This window comes from Microcaecilia unicolor, chromosome 7 (assembly GCF_901765095.1).
Source record: "Microcaecilia unicolor chromosome 7, aMicUni1.1, whole genome shotgun sequence".
Taxonomy (NCBI): Eukaryota; Metazoa; Chordata; class Amphibia; order Gymnophiona; family Siphonopidae; genus Microcaecilia; species Microcaecilia unicolor.
This window is the reverse complement of record NC_044037.1, coordinates 177,304,295-177,325,727: the sequence shown is the minus strand read 5'-3', so window position 1 is coordinate 177,325,727 and position 21,433 is coordinate 177,304,295. Positions and strand designations below refer to the sequence as shown.

The 21,433-nt window shown below is 42.4% G+C and overlaps 1 protein-coding gene across 1 annotated transcript in view; it reads left to right on the top strand.

The window, feature by feature from the left end:
* The window catches only part of MAP3K13 (mitogen-activated protein kinase kinase kinase 13), a 95,279-nt gene extending 76,022 nt beyond the window's left edge, over window positions 1–19,257 (top strand). The window contains exons 11-13 of the mRNA XM_030209638.1: window positions 7,933–8,003; window positions 13,932–14,229; window positions 18,859–19,257. Of these exons, the coding sequence (XP_030065498.1) occupies window positions 7,933–8,003; window positions 13,932–14,229; window positions 18,859–18,960 (471 nt within the window). The 3' untranslated portion in view covers window positions 18,961–19,257. The remainder of the gene's footprint in view (window positions 1–7,932; window positions 8,004–13,931; window positions 14,230–18,858) is intronic.
* Window positions 19,258–21,433: the final 2,176 nt, after the last annotated feature.

The window sequence follows — 21,433 nt, the reverse complement described above, 5'->3', positions numbered from 1 at the left end:
GCACAACATATTCCACTTTTAGGGTTGTGCAAGCCCATCCACAAGTGCCTTCAGCATGTCCACTATCTCGTATACTATAGTGCCAGTGCAGAGGTAACTCTCACAAACCTGATGCCCCTGTTATGGAGTTCAGTGTAATATGGTGCCAGTGCTCTGTGGTTGGCTATAACTCCCGTAGTGAAATCATTGAATAACAACACTTAACACTCCTTGATATTCCAAAGTGCATTTTTGGTGGTGTAGCATCATGAACTTCTTTTTCTCCACGTGGTTCAGAATACGGGCTAGCACTGTCTTGGATGAGCATTCCCTTCACATTTTGGGCCTATTCTGTGTGCTCACCACCTAAATTCACATGCCCACCAGCCCTAGGCCTACTGTCTCTAAAATCCAAGATTCTACTATACTCCATAGTTCAGTGTCTTTAATACTTTCTGGAAGTCCTAGTATGCGCAGGCTATTTTGATGCCTTCAATTTTCTTGGTCCTTGAGTCTGGCTGGCAGTAAGAACTATGCATTTTCTCCTATGCCCCCAAATTTGTTCTTCCAGTATCCCAGCCCTGTCCTGCTGTAAAAGCTGCTGTTCAGTCTGGTGTATCTGCTGATCTGACCCTCCGGGCTTTGTTTGATATCAACTGCAAATGCCAGAAGTTTAGTCAGCTTTTCAACGACTGCCAATAGATTACGGGTGAGCTCTCTGATCGTCTTCTTTTGAATGGTAAACATTGCTGTCATCACTTCAGTCACCATCTTAGCCATATCCTCCCTATGTTTGTTATAGGTGGGCTGCAGGGTCTTTATCAGCCTACCTTCTTTCCAGCTGATTTCTATCAAGGTACCAGGTCCCGATCACCTTCTGGTACTTGCACCCATGCTCAATAGCAAATTATCATAGCATCTGATGTTAGAAAAAATAGTATTTCTGGAGGATGGGAGCAGAGCCAAGCTTTGGAGCCACCATTCAGTATGCCATCATCATATGATCCCAAGCCCCCCCCCCCCCCCCCCCCCCACACACACACACAATACTTCATAAATTAAACAAGTACAAGTAAGAACTTAAGCAGCTGGATACAGCGAGTGAATCCCTGCATATGGAAGAGGAGAGATGATGAACTAAGTAAAGGGGTACGTGTGATGATTGCAGGAGAATGGAGTCTGTTATTGTTTTGTCCAGGAGTGGGAATAGGAAAGAGGGAAGTAACTGGTGCTGAAAATACAGTACATACAGATTAGTGTTGAATAAAGATAAGACCGTAGCCTGCTGGTTTACTGCAACTCTTCCATGACCAACTTTTCCTATTAACCTGTTTGAGTCTTCCATCACTCCAGTATCAAGCTTTTGTTATCTTGGAGTCATTTTAGATTCTTCACTATCTTTTTTACTTCAGATCTTCATTTGACAAAATGTAGTTTCTTCATATTTTGGCAGTTGGGAACCATTCAACATCTTGTTAATTATGACAACTTTCATACCCATATCCTGTCATTTGTTTTGTTTCATGACTAGATTTTTATAATATTATTTATGTGGGTCTACCTCAGATCACTTGGAAAAAAATGCAGACCCTTCGGAATTTGGCCATTAGATTACTCTGTCATGCAAAACGTTCAGATCATATTACTCATCTATTTAAAAAAACAACACACTACACTGGTTACCTATGGAGCAGAGGATTATCTTTAAAGTAGCCTTCAGTGATCACCATCTTGTTTTGCCAAGTCCCAGAGCAGCTCAGTTAGAATATGCAAGGAAAAGTGCCTTTTATTTTCTCTCGCCCTATACATGGGATAATCCACCATTATCTATCCTTGGTAATTTGTCTCTCAAAAGTTTTAAAGCTGATTTGAAGACTTGATTGTTCAGTCAAGCATATGGCCACACTAGCTAACCTGAGATCACTTGTTTGGGGTCCTGCTACATCTGAGCTTTCCCACGCTTTGCGTTCCCCCGCCCCCTCAGCTTTTTTTCCTTTCATCTTTTTAGATTTGTAATTGTGGCAAAATGGTGAATTTTCCAGCATGAGAATTTTAAGAATATTTCATGAAGTGTTTTTCTTTAGTTTGGCCAGCAGGTGGTGTATGTTTATATTTAAAGCTGTTACAAAAAATAATGACTGTTCCTTCTTTAGTTTAGCACAGAGAGGAACTAACCTGCAATGATATGGCCAGCTACTTTTAAAATCTGCTGTTCTGGGCTTTGATTGGCCCAGGAGTTCAAACCCAGTCTGGAAATACTGGATTTTTCTCCAGTCTCAGATAGGGAGAGTAGAGAGAAAGATCTCTTCACTGAGGCCCTGTGAGCAGCTATTTTCCTGTATTCCCCAGGCACTATCCAGATAATGACAAAATGATGAGACAAAGTCAGCACGGATTTAGTGAAGGGAAGTCTTGCCTCACCAATCTAATGCATTTTTTTGAGGGGGTAAGCAAACATGTGGACAATGGGGAGCCGGTTGATATTGTATATCTGGATTTTCAGAAGGCGTTTGACAAAGTGCCGCACGAAAGACTCCTGAATTAATTGCAGAGTCATGGAATCGGAGGTAGGGTATTATTATGGATTAAGAACTGGTTGAAAGATAGGAAGCAGAGAGTAGGATTGCGTGGCCAGTATTCTCAGTGGAGGAGGGTAGTTAGTGGGGTCCCGCAGGGGTCTGTGCTGGGTCCGTTGCTTTTTAATGTATTTATAAATGACCTAGAGATGGGAATAACTAGTGAGGTAATTAAATTCGCCGATGACACAAAATTATTCAGGGTCGTCAAGTCGCAGGAGGAATGTGAACGATTACAGGAGGACCTTGCGAGACTGGGAGAATGGGCGTGCAAGTGGCAGATGAAGTTCAATGTTGACAAGTGCAAAGTGATGCATGTGGGTAAGAGGAACCCGAATTATAGCTACGTCTTGCAAGGTTCCACGTTAGGAGTTACGGATCAAGAAAGGGATCTGGGTGTCGTCGTCGATGATACGCTGAAACCTTCTGCTCAGTGTGCTGCTGCGGCTAGGAAAGCGAATAGAATGTTGGGTGTTATTAGGAAGGGTATGGAGTCCAGGTGTGCGGATGTTATAATGCCGTTGTATCGCTCCATGGTGCGACCGCACCTGGAGTATTGTGTTCAGTACTGGTCTCCGTATCTCAAAAAAGATATAGTAGAATTGGAAAAGGTACAGCGAAGGGCGACGAAAATGATAGTGGGGATGGGACGACTTTCCTATGAAGAGAGGCTGAGAAGGCTAGGGCTTTTCAGCTTGGAGAAGAGACGGCTGAGGGGAGATATGATAGAAGTGTATAAAATAATGAGTGGAATGGATCGGGTGGAGGTGAAGCGACTGTTCACGCTATCCAAAAATACTAGGACTAGAGGGCATGAGTTGAAGCTACAGTGTGGTAAATTTAAAACGAATCGGAGAAAATTTTTCTTCACCCAACGTGTAATTAGACTCTGGAATTCGTTGCCGGAGAACGTGGTACGGGCGGTTAGCTTGACGGAGTTTAAAAAGGGGTTAGATAGATTCCTAAAGGACAAGTCCATAGACCGCTATTAAATGGACTTGGAAAAATTCCGCATTTTTAGGTATAACTTGTCTGGAATGTTTTTACGTTTGGGGAGCGTGCCAGGTGCCCTTGACCTGGATTGGCCACTGTCGGTGACAGGATGCTGGGCTAGATGGACCTTTGGTCTTTCCCAGTATGGCACTACTTATGTACTTATGTACTTATGTTTAGATAGTTTTATAATTGATCCTTATTCAGTTACCTGTTGTTTGCCAGTTATTTTCCATCTGTTTTTTTATAGTTCACTGTTCAATATTTTTGTGAAAATAAACATAATTGTTTATTGGCTCTAATGTTCTAGACTGACTAAGAATCCCGGTGGTTTGTGTGTTGAGTCTGTGAGTGCTTTATAGGAACTGTAGGACCACTTGGAGTGTGGCCCCCACTATCCTAGAAATCACTGGGGAATAATTTGAGAGTCAGAGACTCACCCAGAAGTGCTTGGTTGGTGGGAGGAGGGTACGAGTGTAGAGCACAAGCGGCAGGTGCAGGCGGACCTGATCTGTGCTGGGGATAGACCCTCTAAGTGGCCGCAGGGGTAGCCCCAGGCAGGTGCTAGGCATTTCATGACAGTAATTTTTAACCTTCTACTTCTGTCCTATCATTACTTGGAGTTCCTTTCCGTTTCCTAATTTTGGTCTGTACACTGCTTTGCTTTGCTCTGCAATGTCAGTTTGAGTGGTATAGCAAGTTTTTAATAAACTGTAAACTACAAATGTGGAATTCCTTGCAGGTCAGATATTGAATCTTTAAAGATGTCATAGTTTCATCTAAATCATTATGACTGGAGAGAGAGGGAGTGCCATAGCAAGTAGACTCCCTTCTTTGACTTTATATGATTTTAGATGTGTAGTGCAAAGTATGATTTTGGTGCGGCTGGACTATTTCAATGCCCTGAATATTGGTATTTTCAATTATCGGACTGTATATTGTATATGTGGGGACTTAAATTCCAATATAGCTCATGTGGAGGGGCATAATCGAATGCAAACGCCTATCTCCATGGACGTCTATGTCCGAAAAGGGGTACATGAAGAAGCGGGACAGACCGTATTTTTGAAAAAATGGACGTTTTTCAGCTGGGCATTTGTTTATTTTAGCAATAATGGAACCAAAAAAACGCCCAGCTCAAAAATGTCCTAATCCGAGCCATTTGGTCGTGGGAGGGGCCACGATTCGTAGTACACTCGCCCCCCTGACATGCCAGGACACCAACTGGGCACCCTAGAGGTCAGTACGGTGGACTTCAGACAATGCTCCCACATGCATAGCTCACTTACCATGGGTGCTGAGCACCCAACCCCCCTCCCCCAAAACCCACTACCCACAAATGTACAACACTAACATAGCTCCTAGGGGTGAAGGGGACACCTACATGTGGGTACAGTGGGTTTTGGAGGCCTCCCATTTACCAGCACAAGTGTTACAGGTGGGGAGGATGGGCCTGGGTCCACCTGGCTGAAGTGCACTGCAGTACCCACTAAAAGTGCTCCAGGGACCTGCATACATGCAGGCCTCTAGGACTTGTTGCTGCTATATAACATTGGCACACCAGTTGACACCTGAAGACTAATCTCTCCGAAAACGTCCTTTATTGGAATAAGCACGCTTACTCACAGTTAACTGCAGATCACAGGTTGTGCCCCACTGGCAACGAGTCTCCCTGGTACTGAGATTAGCAGTAGGTCAGAGCTGGCAGAATGGTGTACAATGCCCTCTTTCAGCCACATTCAAGGTAAGAACTAAGTTCTGTAACGTGGCTAACACGTGAAAGGGATCTAAAACTGGCTTACAAAAATGGCCACTACCTCATGGACTACCAGAAACAAAACAGGGCACACTCTGACCCAGTAAGCAGGGAGAAAAGCACCATGGGAATAGAGCCTACCAACTACCAACATCGTGAGCATTTGCCACAAGCTAGTGGAATCACGGAGCCTAATACCCTACACCCACCACAATGCATTGCTGATGTGACTCTGCAGTGCCCTTAACAGAAAAGGTGTCACACTCACCCGAGAGCCACATCAGAACCAGGGAAAGGCTGTCAGAGGATAGAACACATTCTGCTGTCATGGAGGTGGGTACGGCATTTGAGGCTGGCATACAGGCTGGAAAAAAAGTTTGTAAAGTGGGGTTTTTTTGGTGGGAGGGGGTTAGTGACCACCGGGGGAGTCCGGGGAGGTCATCCCCGATTCCCTCCAGTGGTCATCTGGTCAGTTGGGGCACTTTTTTGGGACTTGTTCGTGAAAAAAAAGGGTCCAAAAAAAGTGACCCAAAATCGCGGTAAAAACGCCTTTTTTTTCGATTATCAGCTAAAGATGCCCATCTCTCCTCAGCCGATAACCACGCCCCAGTTCCGCCTTCACCACGCCTCCGACACGCCCCCGTCAACTTTACCCGTTTCTGCAACGGATTGCAGTTGGAAACGCCCAAAATCGGCTTTCGATTATACCAATTTGGGCGCCCACGGGAGAAAGACACCCATCTCCCGATTTGGGTCGCAATATAGGCGTTTTTCTCTTTTGATTATAAGCAGGACAATGTCCCAAACAATAATGCTTTACATAAAGATACTTTTCTTCATATATGTATAACAGAACTTATATTTTATTATAATTATAGCCAAGAGTGCCATCAGGCTATTCTTATACATGTGTAATATTCTCGACCATATCCAACTTAGTATGGGGATCTTCAGATTCTAATGCAGCTCACACCATTGGAACTCAGCGTTCCTTATTCTAAAAAGAAAAAAATGTTTGTGGCGCAAATCATCATAGGATCACCCATTGTATTTTTTTTTATTGTCAATTTTAAGCATCCTCAGTGTCAAACATTTTTCCAAAACGTGAGTAGTAAGAAGCAGCACTTATCTTTTTAAATTGGCAGCAACTTTTAGCAACAGGAGAACCTCCGCCAACTTGGCCAGGTTTCGACAGATTTCCTCAGGGAAGAGGCTCTCTAAAAGAACAGAAAATATATCAAAAACTGTCATAACACTAGTAGCAAAAATCTCTTGACTTACATTCCTACAACGATATATTAAACTTTCATAGCACTCACAGCTACGTAGTAATCATGCTCCTGCAGAAGAAAATAATGGCCACCACGTCTCAGCGCGAGCTTAAGCTTTAAATAGTCTACAGTTGATCGACAAAGCACAGCTTATGATTGGACCAAGGAACTGCACAGATAACCAATCAGATTAGAGACCACCAATCAATCTCAGAATTTAGTCCGTCAGGGTGTAAAGTTTGTAGTTGGAAAATCCAGCGCTGTTGTTTAAAATTCAATAACTGACTTGCATTCCCATCTTCCCACCGTAGCTGCACATGGTCTATAATCCTCCATTTAATCTCTCTTAATGAGTAATGAAACTCCAACCAATGTTGGACCAATGATGCTGTAAGGATTTGATTTTTGATCCTCGATTTATGCTCGTTAAGACTAGGCTTTACTGGTCACCCGCTGCTTTGTCTATACAGCACTTACAGTAGCTGTGTCACCAATCGTGCAGTTTGAATTACGCTTGGTTACCAGTTGTTTTTTGCGCCTATACCAACCCCTGACGCAGGTGCGGTAGCACCGAAACACGGCCCATGCCGGGTCTTTCTTCAATCAAAATTCATTATTAAAAGGATTTTTTTAAATACAAGAACTGTGTCCCTTTTGTTTTTAAAGGCCCTTTGTCCTGTTTTTTTTGCTTGGACTTTGTTTGTACTTAGTTCCCTCTCTTTGTTACACTGAATATTGGTATGTCATCTTTGAGTATCAGGGCGGGCAGGTGGTTCAGAATGCTGCTGCTCGAGTAATAGTAGGTATGTTGAAGTTTTCCCATGTAACACCTGTTCTTAAACAACTGCATTGACTACCAGTTTTACAAAGAATACATTTCAAGGTACTGGCGATTATATATCAGACTTTATTTGCTGATTCTCTATTTTATTTGAAGCAAGCCTTGATTATATATCAGCCGAGACATGCACTGCAGTCAGAGACTGCTATGTGGCTTTCTACTGATGTAGTGGTATGATTACGTCGTGTGGATATACAAGCTTCAGCTTCTGTTCCGGTTGGAATCTCCCTGTGGAATTGCACTATCTGGTCAGCTTCGCTATTGTGGTAGTTTTACACAGTTTAAAAAACTTTTGAAGACACAATTGTTTGTGACTTTGTTTTCTTGATTGCATATCGATTTGTTTTTATTTGGCAGCGGAGTGATGATATAAGGTTATTGCTCTTTATTTAATATTGTATATATGTTTGTTTTGTTTATTTTATTATGAATGTTTTTTCTAGAAACCACTTAGCTATAAGTGGTATACAAGTTTTTTAAAATGAATAATAAATAAATATCTCTCCTCTCTATCAGAATGGGGATGACACTTCTGAGGAAGAAGAAGGAGAAGTGGATAGTGAAGTGGAATTTCCCCGGAGAAAAAGGTAACAAGTGGCAACATATTAGAAACAAGTTTCCTTTTCAGAACCATTTTCTCTGTATCTTGGTGTCTTTTCTGTTGGTTTTAATAAGTTAAAGGTGTAGGTAAAAGTGGGTTGTTTGACCACGGAAAAACAAATCCTGGAGACAGTGATCTTGAAAATGCTTATTTATTTGTTAAAAAGACTCGACACAACTGTTGTGTTTTTTTCATGCTGCTTACGATACCAGACTTATTTACAAGCTGCGTTTAATCAAAGATCTTTTTAAAGACCATTTTGCCTACAGACTACTATATCGTTGGTCATCCTTCGCACAGATCAGCTGTTCTTTTAGGTGTCTAAGACTCCTGATGCAGGCCTGACGGCCGAAACACAACAGTTGTGTCGAGTCTTTTTAACAAATAAATAAGCATTTTCAAGATCACTGTCTCCAGGATTTGTTTTTCCGTGGTCAAACATCCCACTTTTACCTGCACTTGTGTTTTCCCGTGGGGCGTTTGAGTTCTCCGTTGCATTGCGGATTCTTCTGAATAAGTTAAAGGTGAACATGCTATGTTAATTAGTTATTTTGTCCCTAGTCCCTTGGTAATGGTGGAATTATGAAGCGATAAAAATGTACAGTGTTTCATTTGGCACTGAGGGATGTCTAGCCAGTTTAATTAAAGTAGAGTCCATCTCCATTCCATTCATCGATTTCTGCTCTGTTAGGGCATGTTAACAGATAGGGCTGTCATGCTGGTGGGGTGTAGGTAACATGCTTCCCCCTTTTGCACAGGGTCACAAAACAAGTGCATGGAGTATATCTTCTCTTACAGCATTTGCTGGATTGCACTTGGAGTTTCCCCTGAATTTTCTGCATATCTACCTTGCTTATAATTATGAACCTCTTTCTCTATGCCTAAAATTTGTGTATTACTCATTACAGTCTTTATAATATATAATTTGACAGTCTTTTTGCTTTGAAATAATCACTTTGACGATACCAATGTGCATTACTGTCTACAACACTATCCCCAATGAACACTGTCGCCCAAAGGATCTTATTCCTCAACGTGCTCCGATTGAAATTATATGTGACACGCTCAAGATTGCAGTGTGTGTTCATTACAGAAATCCAACTTACACTGCCAGCTTAAAATGAAAATGTTCCAACTGTTATCAACTATTGATAAGAGCAAAGATACATGTGTAAATGGCCTAGGTGACCCTGGGCTCTATGAAGAAATAGATATAGACTGACTAAATCAATTGCATTCTCTTCCAACAGAGCTAAGAGTCTTCAAGATTTGAAGATTAATCCTTAAAACACTGTTACAAGGCATCCTAGAGAGCTATCATACCCAATTCTCAAAATTAACAATGAAACTGAATTAAGTACATCCCATTCAATGATGGCATTAGGGGGTGGCAACCAAGGAAATTGTCCTGGGTCCTCATACCATAGGGATCCCCAAGCCTGCCTCAAACTGAAGAAGGCATGGGCTAAAGGTGGGCTTTGGTACCCCCTTTCCAGTTCCTTCCTCTGAGCCCCTGTAGTTCTAACACCAACTCTGATCCCATCATCCTAACATTTGTTTAAAACATTCCTTGAGATAATGGCAACTGTAGTCTGGGTAATTTCCTTAGCTGGCACGATCCATGGATTTTTGGCAGCACTATACAGAGAGTTCAGTAAAAGTTCTTATAGACTACCTTTACACTATCTAGATAGTACCAAGGCAGAATCAGAAATATCTGGAGAGTGTCGATATTCAGTCCACTTGCTGGATGAATTTTAGACAACAAAAAAAGCTGTCCTAAATTTATCTGGCTAACAAACTGAATATCGCCACTATCTGGATACTTCTGACATTGACCACTCTACAGATATATATTTTTATTTAACCTTCAGCTAGCGTTTTAAAAAATTGTTGACTGTGGCTGTTAAATATCATAGCGAATGTATCTACAAGCAAAGGCATTCAGTTATTGCCCTCCACAGGTAGTTTTTACTTATAGGGGTTTATATCATAACATATACCATGTTAGCTCAGATCAAAGTTCCACTGAACCCAGCATCTTATTTTTGACAGCGGCCAATCCAGTTTGTTAGGAAGATCTGCGTGGCAGATCCCAAGAGTAGATCCATGGCTTGTTGGCTTTCTCCAAGTCTGCTTAGATACTAGCTGTTTGCCTTCAGGAGCTTGTCCAAACTCCTTTTCAATCAGCAATGGTACTATATGCCTTGAGATACTCTCACACTGCAACAATTTCCACTAATTGAAGGAATATGAGTATTACACTGTAGCACCCTTCAGTGTATAAGAGGAAAAAAGACCTCACAGAGCTCCTAGACTATGGACATCTATTGGAGCTTGATATATGCCTTGATAGACATTCTCCAGCAATAAATTCTATAGCTTAAGTCTGCTCCCATTGAGTGAAAAAATACTGTGCAATCTCAAATTTATTGTAATTAGCTACCACTTAGTTTCATAAAGTGTTCCCTAATCTCAGCACAATATAAAAAGGTAAATTAACTGTTCTGTTTTTACCCATCCCACCCCATTCTTGATTTTGTACATTTCTATCATATTTCCTCTATCTCTTCTTCTCCAAGCTGAACAGCCCTAACCTGCTTAGACTTTCTTTAGAAGGAGACCATTCATCTCCTTTATCATTTCTCTTGCCCTTCTCTGTGCATTTTCTAATTCTGCTATATCATTCTTGATATCAAGGAATTATAGATCTCTACAGAAGCATTATGATATTCTCATTTTTGTTTCCTATCCCTTTCCACATTCTTAATATCACAGGCATAGCCAGACCTCGATTTGGAAGGGGGCATGATCCCAAAGTGTGTAGAGGAGCACATTTTGCCTCACCTCCCTGCCGCTCTCAACCCCTCCCTCCCCCCCCCCCCCCCCCCCACCAGAACCCCACATACCTGGGCTGGCAGGGGTCCCCAAGCCCTGCCAGCAGAAGCTTTCCTGCAGCAATATTCGCCACCGCGCTCCCTGCCCTGCTTTCACGCCCCAACGTGCATGCTTGGTTTTAGTGAAATTGACATTGTGAGAAGCTCGCGCATGCTCAATTTCATTAAAAACGAGCATGCACACAGGGCAGGCAGCACAGCGGCAAATAAGCTTCTGCTGGTGGGGCTTGGGGAATCCCACCAGCCAAACCAGCAGACCTTGGGGGGGGGCCTGAACCCAAATTGGGGGCCCAGGCTCCCAAGGCCCCCCTGTAGCTATGCTACTGCCCCCTCCCCAAGGCCCCCTGTGACTGCTCTACTGCCTAATATTCTATTTGATTTTTTGAAAACTACTGCACACAAAAGGATTTCAGCGTTAATTAATTCAAAGGTCTTTTTCTGGGGTGATGACTCCTAATACAGAACCTAGCATTGTGTACTCACAGCTAGGATTATTTTTATCTATGTCTATCACTTTGTTCTTATCCACATTAAATTTCATCTGCTGTTCAGATGCCTAGTTTCCCAGACTGGTGTGTTGTACATTTTCTCACACAGTCTGCTAATATTTTGATTGTTTTGTGTTATCTGCAAATTTTATCACCTCACATGTCACTCCATTTTCCTTATCTTTTATAAATATATCAAATAGCACTAGTCCTAGTACAGATCCCTCAAGCACTCCACTACTTGCCTTTTTCCAATGGGAAAACTGACCATTTAGTCCAAATTGCTGTTTACTGTCCTTCGACTGGTTACCAGTCCACAATAGGGCACTGCCTCCTATCTCTTGTTTTCCTTTTTAATTTTACTGAGAACTCTCTCATCATGAGGGACTTTGTTAATGCATTGTGAAGATCCAAATTAACCCCCCCCCCCCTGTTTATAAAGCCACGCTAGCGGCTGCCAGTGCAGTAATGCCGACACAGCCCATTCACTTTGAATGAGCTGTGTCAGCATTGCCACACGGCAGCCGCAAGTGAGGCTTTGTAAACGGGGGGGAGGGGGGGGGTTAGTTATTGACTAATTTATCCTTATCCACATGCTTTTTCACTCCTTTGAAAAATTTGAATAGTTTACTAAGGTATGACTTTCCTTTCTTGAATCCATGTTGGCTCTTCCCAAATATTTATACATATGATAAGTAATCAAAGCAGATAGAGGTATATAAAATAATGAGTGGAGTGGAACAGGTGGATGTGAAGCGTCTGTTCACGCTTTCCAAAAATACTAGGACTAGGGGGCATGCGATTAAACTACAGTGTAGTAACTTTAAAACAAATCGGAGAAAATTTTTCTTCACCCAACGTGTAATTAAACTCTGGAATTCATTGCCGGAAAATGTGGTGAAGGCGGTTAGCTTAGCAGAGTTTAAAAAGGGGTTGGACGGTTTCCTAAAGGACAAGTCCATAAACCGCTACTAAACGGACTTGGAAAAATCCAAAATCCCAGGAATAACATGTATAGAATGTTTGTACGTTTGGGAAGCTTGCCAGGTGCCCTTGGCCTGGATTGGCCGCTGTCGTGGACAAGATGCTGGGCTCGATGGACCCTTGGTCTTTTCCCAGTATGGCATTACTTATGTACTTATGTACTTATGTTTTGCTTTCCGTATTGCCCCAGGGAAAATGTACCCACTGAGATTTATGCCTGCTTTTCTCTGTGGGTCCTTTATCTAGCTAAAACAATGAGCATAGTTTTGAAAATTCAAAAGGATGCCCATTGTTGCTTCCCCCAATCTAATGCCATCTTGGGTATGCCTCCAAACAATGCAGGTAAAATTAGACATGTGTTGAGAAACAACCCATGTCATTTCACCCACATAGAGAATGGGTAGTTTTCAGAAAGTCCATTTCCACAGAGAAAACAGGAATTAGCTTTGAGAATTGCTTTTCTTGAGGTTACTTTCATAGCAAGTGGCCTAACTTGTGTACAAGGAATGTACTTAAGTTATATTCGTAGGAGCCAACTTTTCAAAATGATTGGGGGTGCTCAACTTGGCACATATTACCATGTCTGTAAAAAGGAAAACAAAGTATGACAGGATCATGAGCACAACTGGCCTGGCAAAATTCCCCTGGCCCGGCCTCCAAGGGGGGGCCCGGCTTCAGCAAGCTTCTTCCTGCCTGCCTTCTTCTGGATCTGTCTCTCTCCTGCTCCTGTGTGCCAGGGTCCCAGCACACAGGAGTAGGAGATAACAGACCGAGGGAGGAGCAGTCAGACACAGGAAGGTAAGAGGGGAGGCAGTCTGAGTGTGTGTGTGTGTGGGGGGGAGAGACGACGGTCCTGCCCCGGGCCCGGCCATGTCTCTCGGCAGCCCTGTTGTGTCTGGGAGCACTCCCGGTGCTGTAGTTTGGGCAGAGCAGAGGAGTTGCAATGTATTTTATAAAACATTCAAGCCACATGCATAGATTTATACTTTCTTTGTACCAGGTGTAAATTTGTATGAGCACATTTGTGCTCTACTAGGGGTCGTTGGGGACAAGCCTTGTCATATAGGTGCTTTCATATAAAATTAGCCCCCACATGTGTAAGTATGATATCTGTTTTGTTTGTAGTGTAATGATTTTTATTTGTGTTTAATTGTAACATAGTAATATAGAAATGATGGCAAATAAAGACCAGCATGACCCGTCCAGTCTGCTCAGAAAGGCAGCTAGGGTTGTACCTATGACTCCATGTGAGTTAAATCTCTCTCCCCCCACCTCCCGCCCCCCTTTGTAACTGACGCCTGATTCAGTCTATCCTATTCTTTGCCAATTTTTAAAAAATTCTATAGAGTGTGAAAGTTTTACTGTGAGTGGAAATGATCAATACTTTTATTCCTTTTTCATACTGTATAGGGAACCTCTGTGTTTATCCCACGCCTAAGAGCCTATTAGACAGGCAGGGTATATATATTAATGACATTAAATAAGTAAAGTGAAACCCTGTCAAATCATTTTATATGTCATTTGCATGTCTTTTTACATTATCAGGACTCACCGTTGCATGAGCAGCTGTCAGTCCTATTCAACTTTCAGCTCAGAGAACTTGTCGGTTTCTGATGGAGAGGAGGGTAACACAAGTGATCACTCAAACAGCCCCGATGAGCTGGTTAGTAGCAACAAAGATCAACTAGGAGACAAGATGGAGGACATGCTGTCCCAGACTCCGGAGATTCCCATCGAGATCTCCACCCAGTCGGATGGACTTTCGGACAAAGAGTGCGCAGTCCGCAGGGTGAAAACACAGATGTCCCTGGGAAAACTCTGTGCAGAGGAACATGGCTATGAAGTCAGTGGCTTTCTTAATTTTTGGTCTTCTTTGATTTTTTTTTTCAGCGTCATCAGGTGTTCTTACCATGTTCTTACCCAGCTGCTTGTTATATATCTTACAATAACTTTGCATTTACCACAGAATTATCCAGTCAATGCCTAGTGTTTATCGTGAAAATATCCTTTTCCTGCTTTGTATCTGGCATGAAATAATCCTGTTATCTCGGATTGATTATCATGAAATTACTCTGTTATCCACTGTAGAATTATTCTTCCACTGTTTAGTATTTAACAGGCCTTATTATAGCAGCACTTTCACAACACATGCAGATTCTAAGGGACGGTGGGGGGGAGAGAGGCATGTATTGGGAACGATTAGCCAGGCTGAAAAGCTACACATGTAGTCCCCATTTTACAAGGAAAATACTTGTGTAGACCAAAATATTTCAGTCAGCTTTTACATCTGCTCTGAGGAAGGCATAAGTGCCAGCTTCAAGGGGCAGTTGCAAAGCCTGATGGTTTCCTCCGACCAACTCTGCACGTAAGTCGTGCTCTTGATCCCACCCCCTGAGTAGTCAAATCCACCCAGCACCAAAGGACCATCCTCACCAGCAGTGAATACTCCTTTCCTCCTGATTCCACCCTTGGCACTTGCTGGAGGCTATTTATGGTGGTCCAGTGGGGAGCAGGAGCATTCTTCAGTCACTCCTGCTGCATTCTGTGCCCAGGTCCAAAATAACACCTACTTCTGCATACAACACAACATATAAAATTTAAACACACACAGGGGCCCTTTTACTAAGCCGTGTAGGCACATACGCACATCCTACGCACCTCAGTTTTGAACTACTGCCTAGGCACCATGTGGCCCGGGTAGTAATTTCATTTTTTACACGCATTGACTAAGCGTGCCGGAAATTTTCCTGTGCACGGCGCTAACCGGGCGGTAATCGGCATTGTACACTCATATACCATTACTGCCCGGTTAATGCGTGAGACTTTACAGCCAGGTCAGTGGGTGGTGGTAAGGTCTCAGATCCAAAATGGACACTCAACAATTTTTATTTTGCCGCACGTCCATTTTCGGCCCTAAAATAAAAGGTCTTTTTTGCAGGCGCACTGAAAAATGGACCTGCATGCATCCAATACATGCATCTACACCAGCGCACCTTAGTAAAAGCACCCCACAGTTTGAACTTGGGCACTGGGTGGAGCGGGAGCGAGTGGAAATCACTTCTGTTCCCCGTTGGACCACCATGGAGCCCCTAGTAGGTGCAGCATCAGAGAGGATGTCTTCAATGCTGGGGCAGTTCAGGGGAGAAGTTGCTAATTGCTGTTGATACAGGTTTGGGGTGCAGTGTTATCTTTCATGCTTTAAAGGTTGGGTTGGGTGGGTCTGCACTGGTGCAGGAGAGGATCGACAGTGCGTGGATATCAGGAGCATCTGTTTAAAAAGCATCTCCCATAAGTATTTGGGGGAGAGCAGGATGATCTTTTTCCCACATGCAGCTTTTTAAAATCCTGCTGTGCATATGTACAATCCTGCACATCCTTATAGAGCCTTTTGTGTAAAATACCTGGGTAACTGTGAACGTCCCAACCTAGGCATCTCAATTCCCATCTCAAAGCTCTATGTAAAACTAAGTTTTATTATGTAGTAACCCTGCAAAGTCTTGGCACATACATAACCAAGAAAATAAGCTATCCACTGGATTATTACAATAGAATTACTTAACCACTGTTTCTCAGTTACTCTGCAATTATCTCACCAGTGGTTGTATTTCTGGTAACAGTAATTTAGACCCACAGTTCTCAAGTACTCACTTTACACCAATATTATGATGTTTCACATAAATCATTTATTTTGATATTTTACAGTGCCTTTCATACATACATACCACTAATCATCAATCTCTCACCAGTCACTCCAGAACTCCTTATTTCTAGCCTATCTCTCCAACACATTTAATCACTACTACATCGCACCTGTTATCACTCTACTAGCACAAGCTTGTTATTACATCGCTGAATGATACATATACAGCTCACATTGAGGCTTTCCCACTTGCCCATATACAAGACTCTAAAGGGCTTGTTTCCTATTTCAAGCCAAAGCAGCATAAAAGTTCTTGTTATATCAATGTCCCACATATATAATCGGAACCAAATGAGCAGTCCGTAGGGATGCCAAATCGCGAGCTTTAAACTTCTTTTATCCAGTTGTATAGCTGTGCTCGGTGCGTACGATTCTAGGTGAAGTAAAGGCTACTGGAGGTACCGCACCAATCTATTCAGCTACTATTCATTGAGTCATCATGGTTCCCAATGCGTGACCGCATTTCATCAAAGACTTCATCAGGAGAACCAAATCATCCTCACATCAGGTCTATTGTCTAAACCTGGATTACCTAAACAATAATTTAGGCCAGGGGTGGGCAACCTTGGTCTTTGAGGGCCACAACCCATTCGGGTTTTTAGGATTTCCCCAATGAATATGTATGAGATCTATTTGCATGCACTGCCTCCATTGTTTGCAAATAGATCTCATGCATATTCATTGGCCAAATCTTGAAAACCTGACTGGGTTGCGGCCCTCATGAAGCGAGGTTGCTCACCTAGGCTGTATCCTTTGTTCTGCTCTGCATTTGCCACTGAATTATTTTGTTGCCCTCTTTTACCCATTATGGAATTATCCAGATTTTACTGGGCGTTTACTATGGAATTACTTTATTATACTTTCTGGCACTTTCCGTGGAGATAGCCAGCCAGCCAGCCACTGTGTGGCACTGCCCAGATAATATAATGACTGTTGTCTAATGAAGTTATCATCTGCACCTGAATGAACAATCACACACTTCCTGATAGAGAGGGAAACGTTTTAAAGCCATTTACCCCTGTAAAGAGCTATTTATCCAGGTAAAAGAGCTTTTTGAAAGTTGCCCAGCTGTATATTAATTAAAACAGAGAAGCAAGGTCTCACAAAAGATGATAATGGTTAAGAAGAGTAAACAAAGTAAATGAAAAGTGTTTTATTAAAAGTCAGCTAAAAACACAAAACCTAACACGGCCTGTTTATTCGTAAAAGTAGGCAGATTGTTCCATAATTTTTTTTTAATAGGTGTATTCTTGTAATATTATTATTTGTCTTGTAATGATTCTTCTTAATTTGTTATGTAAACTGCATTGAATCTGAGCTTAACGGAGGCGTTCCTAATGGTGGGATTAGGGTGTGGATTAAAACGTTTAAATTATAAATGGGGGAAAGCAAGGCACAAGGATATCTGTCTGGAAGCATTCTTATGAAAATGGCCACATAGACATCCTTGCAGGAGTAGTTTAGTGGTTAATACAGTGGATTTTTTTTTTTGTTACATTTGTACCCTGGGCTTTCCCACTCATGGCAGGCTCAATGCGGCTTACATGGGGCAATGGAGGGTTAAGTGACTTGCCCAGAGTCACAAGGAGCTGCCTGTGCCTGAAGTGGGAATTGAACTCAGTTCCCCAGGACCAGAGTCCACCACCCTAACCACTAGGCCACTCCTCTACTGTAAACCAAGGGACACATGTTACTCTTTGTTTTTTTGTAAATGTAATTCCTCCAGGAACAGAAAAATGCCTACTGTACCTGAATGTACACACTTCAGTAGCCTTCAGGCTTGTAGGTGTCCTATATCTTTAGGTACAGTAAGGAAAACAAATTAATAGTGTCACAGTGGGATTTGAACCGGTGTCCCTTGGTTTACAGTCCACTGCACTAACCACTAGGCTACTCCTGTAATCTGCTTGCTCCTTTATTCAAATGCCCATAATACCTGCAGCTGACATAGAGCCTGCTTTTCCTTTCTGGGTTAACTTTCAGGGGAGAGGGAGGAGACAGCAACCACTGGGGGATTAAGGAAGGGTCATGCTTAATCCCTCCAGTGGTCAACTGCTCAATAAGAGAACCTTTTTGTAACTTGGATGTGACCGAAACAAGTCTAGATAAAAACATCCTTCTTTTTAGACATGGATATTTCTTCCCGTTCGAAAATCGCTGGTGGATGTCCTACTTTTGGGCCTTCTTACTTCTCCCACACAAAACATGCATATAACATGCCCTCCAACTGCAGTGTAAAACATCCAAATGCTGACTTTCCAAAATTGGAATTTGGACATTTGTAGCAGATGGGAGGTTTTTTTTTTAGGCATTTTGAGGATCCATCTGCTTTGAAAATGAGCACCATAGGCGCTTATAGCAATTGTGAGTAGAAGCAGTCACATATTTTTACACCTTCTGGGGAGTTGGTGTAAAGATACATGTGTGACTCTGCCTGCACTCCAATCAAGCTCCTCCTGTAAAACATACCTACCCTTGGGCCGCATAAAAATAGGCCGTAATATTCTCTGTGCCAACATTATTCACATATAATCTTGGGGTAATTTTGTAAAAGCCCTGTTCTGCAGGGAAAACAGGTTTACCCACAGAAAAGTTTATAAAATTTACCGTCATATTGTGCAATTGAATAATAATGTAAAAATTGATGACTTCAAACCAGTCAATTGAATAGGTACGTTCTGAACACCTAACCTGAGACTCAGAATTACTTTTATAAATGGAAAACAGCTTTAAAAAATACTCATTGCACATCCTCTCTTCATTGTCTTCCAGAATCCAGGCCATTTTGGAGAATCGGACTGTGACTCTTCAGAAGGGGAGTGCTCAGATGCCACGATCAGGACCAATAAGCCCTGCAGTCCTGCAACATGGTAAAGAAGCAATTCCTGCTGAGCCTTTCCAAGCAAAAAGTTATCCCCTTTCAATCTTCCGTACAACTCTCACAGACTCCTTGGATTTCCCCTTCCCCAGATGCTTTTTTTTATTTTTATTTTTTTGCAAAAAGAAGGCATTGACAGGCTCCTTCTTTCTCCCCTTCATCCTACCACTCCTGTCCCCTCCCATCCCTGGAAACAATCTGCAATAAGCGAGAGACATGGACTCTTCTCAAGCCTCTGGGAAAAATATCTTAGAAATGAAGTTACGTTCTCACTGGAGCATTTCAATCACAAATGGCAGGGATATATTTTGTTGAAATAATCAAGCTACTGTAACACTGATATTTATTTTATTTTTTTTATGTTTTAACACTTTGTACTGTAAAGAGTAGAATATATATTACATTCATATGTAGAGACTCTATAATTTAAGAAACAAGAGAAACACAGGCTGAAAAATTCCTGGTAAGTCTTAACATGACATGCATGTACCAGGATTCTGAATTGCTGCTTTTTGTGTGGACCAGGCCTAGGAGCCCTTGTAACGACAGTAAAACAGACTACAGTGAAGAAAAATTTCAATCCGTCATTCTTACCAAGCAAAGAGGCAACAGAACTGTACTAACAACAAAAGAGCTTTGACACAACCAGGCGGGTCCACAGTATCCTTCATACACCTTGCAAGGCCTTGTACAACTAAGCCAGAAATTTCCCCATGAATCTTCTCGGAGATCAGGATATATTAGAAAGAATTTCCGCAACCGAATGTGCTTGGGCCTCCTGTGTAATTCAAAACATGTTGGCCAAAATTGCTGGAAGGCATGTCTTGAAGGTGTCTAGTCTGTGGCTGTATTTCTGCATTTTGCACCTCCCTGTACATGAGAAAAGCAAGGCTTCCATCTACACATCCCCATCAAAATACCCATCCACACTCCTGCTTCCTTTCTAACTTGTCCTGGGGAAACTCTAGAGGACAGCAGTAATGAAAAGTGCTGGTATGTTGAATCTTAGAAACAAAATTCAATTATGGCAGACTTGGAATGACGGCACTTACTTTTCATCACTGTCATTTCATTGGTGCTGCCATCGCATGCTGAAAAGGAAACGTGATTCCCGTTAAATTCAGAAAGGGTTTTTCATGACACAAGTGTTCCATTTGCCACATCTTCCCCAGTCTGCTGTGAACAAAGAGGAGCAAATAACATCTACCAAATCAGTGTTGGAAAAAATAAGAACTTGGAGTAAATTGTGGAACACACCTTCCAGGAAAGCAGAGGATGCCTGAGTAATGGAGTGTATGTCAAGCAGACAAGAAAGCATCAGGTGCAGCATGTCAGCTATCAAGACTGACCAAGCAATGAAAAACCAGTGAAAAAAAAAATCCAAAATCATGGTTGGGGGCTGAACTGGGAAGAACAAAAGGGACCTTTTTCAGTATCAACCCTCTCCATATGTTTATTGTTTTCATTTTATATTGTTTACATTGGTAGCTGCCTGCCTTTCATATTAGATTTTATGAAATGCTAAAAAACAAATGTCATAGCACCTTGGTTAATGGAAATGTTTCTCCAGTAATTGCTAAGCATTTGAAGATCTGTCTAGCAATGTTCCCGCTAAGCTAGGCAGGAGTTTTCCAACTGCGTTGCTGCCATTGGGGGGGGGGGGGGGGGGGTAATGCTTCAGTATTGTGTTTTCAGTCGAGACAGGCACTTTCCCTGGAATTCTGCAGAGCTTACCGGTCCCTCACTATTGGAAATGTGATAGTGAAACAGCACCCCCCCCCCCCCCCCACACACACACACACACACACACACTGACAGGACTGTAGGTGGAGGACTCCCACTCAGCTTAAAGGAAACAGTGCTATCTAGTAAACCTCTGCTGCTTGCTTCAGACAGGGGTGTCAGCGTGGTCCGTCTAAATCATAAAGCGGTCTTTAGTAAGACTGCAGTAAGAAGTGGCCTTAGTGCGCCCTTGTGCAGGTCTTTCCCGTGGGCAAGCAGTTGGATAGAGAGGCTACCATAAGAAGAATAACCAGTGTTTATCAGGACTGCTAAATTTCCTGTTCAGGCAATGGCAGATTTAAAATTCCATGGACCCGATATTCAGCCAGTAGCAATCAGTGTTTGGTTGACTGCCGCTGACATTATACCTGGAAATTCAGTGGCAGGCCATTTCCAGGCTCCAGCACTGAATTTCCTTGTATACAAAGCCAGCCAAATTATAGCTGGTAGTGTGATATTCGGCACATAACCGGCTATAAAGACCCCCATAAAGATAGGACTACCTTTTATGCGGTCTTATTTATGTGGTTAACTTTAACCGGTTAAATGCGGAATATTATACTTAACCAGTTAAGTTACAGTGCAGCCCCCAGAACGCCCCCAAAGTAGACTGTTTTGGCTTGGGCATTATCCAGTTAGGTGCCGCTGAAAATGCCTGGTTAGCATCAAACAGGCAATTTAACCGGC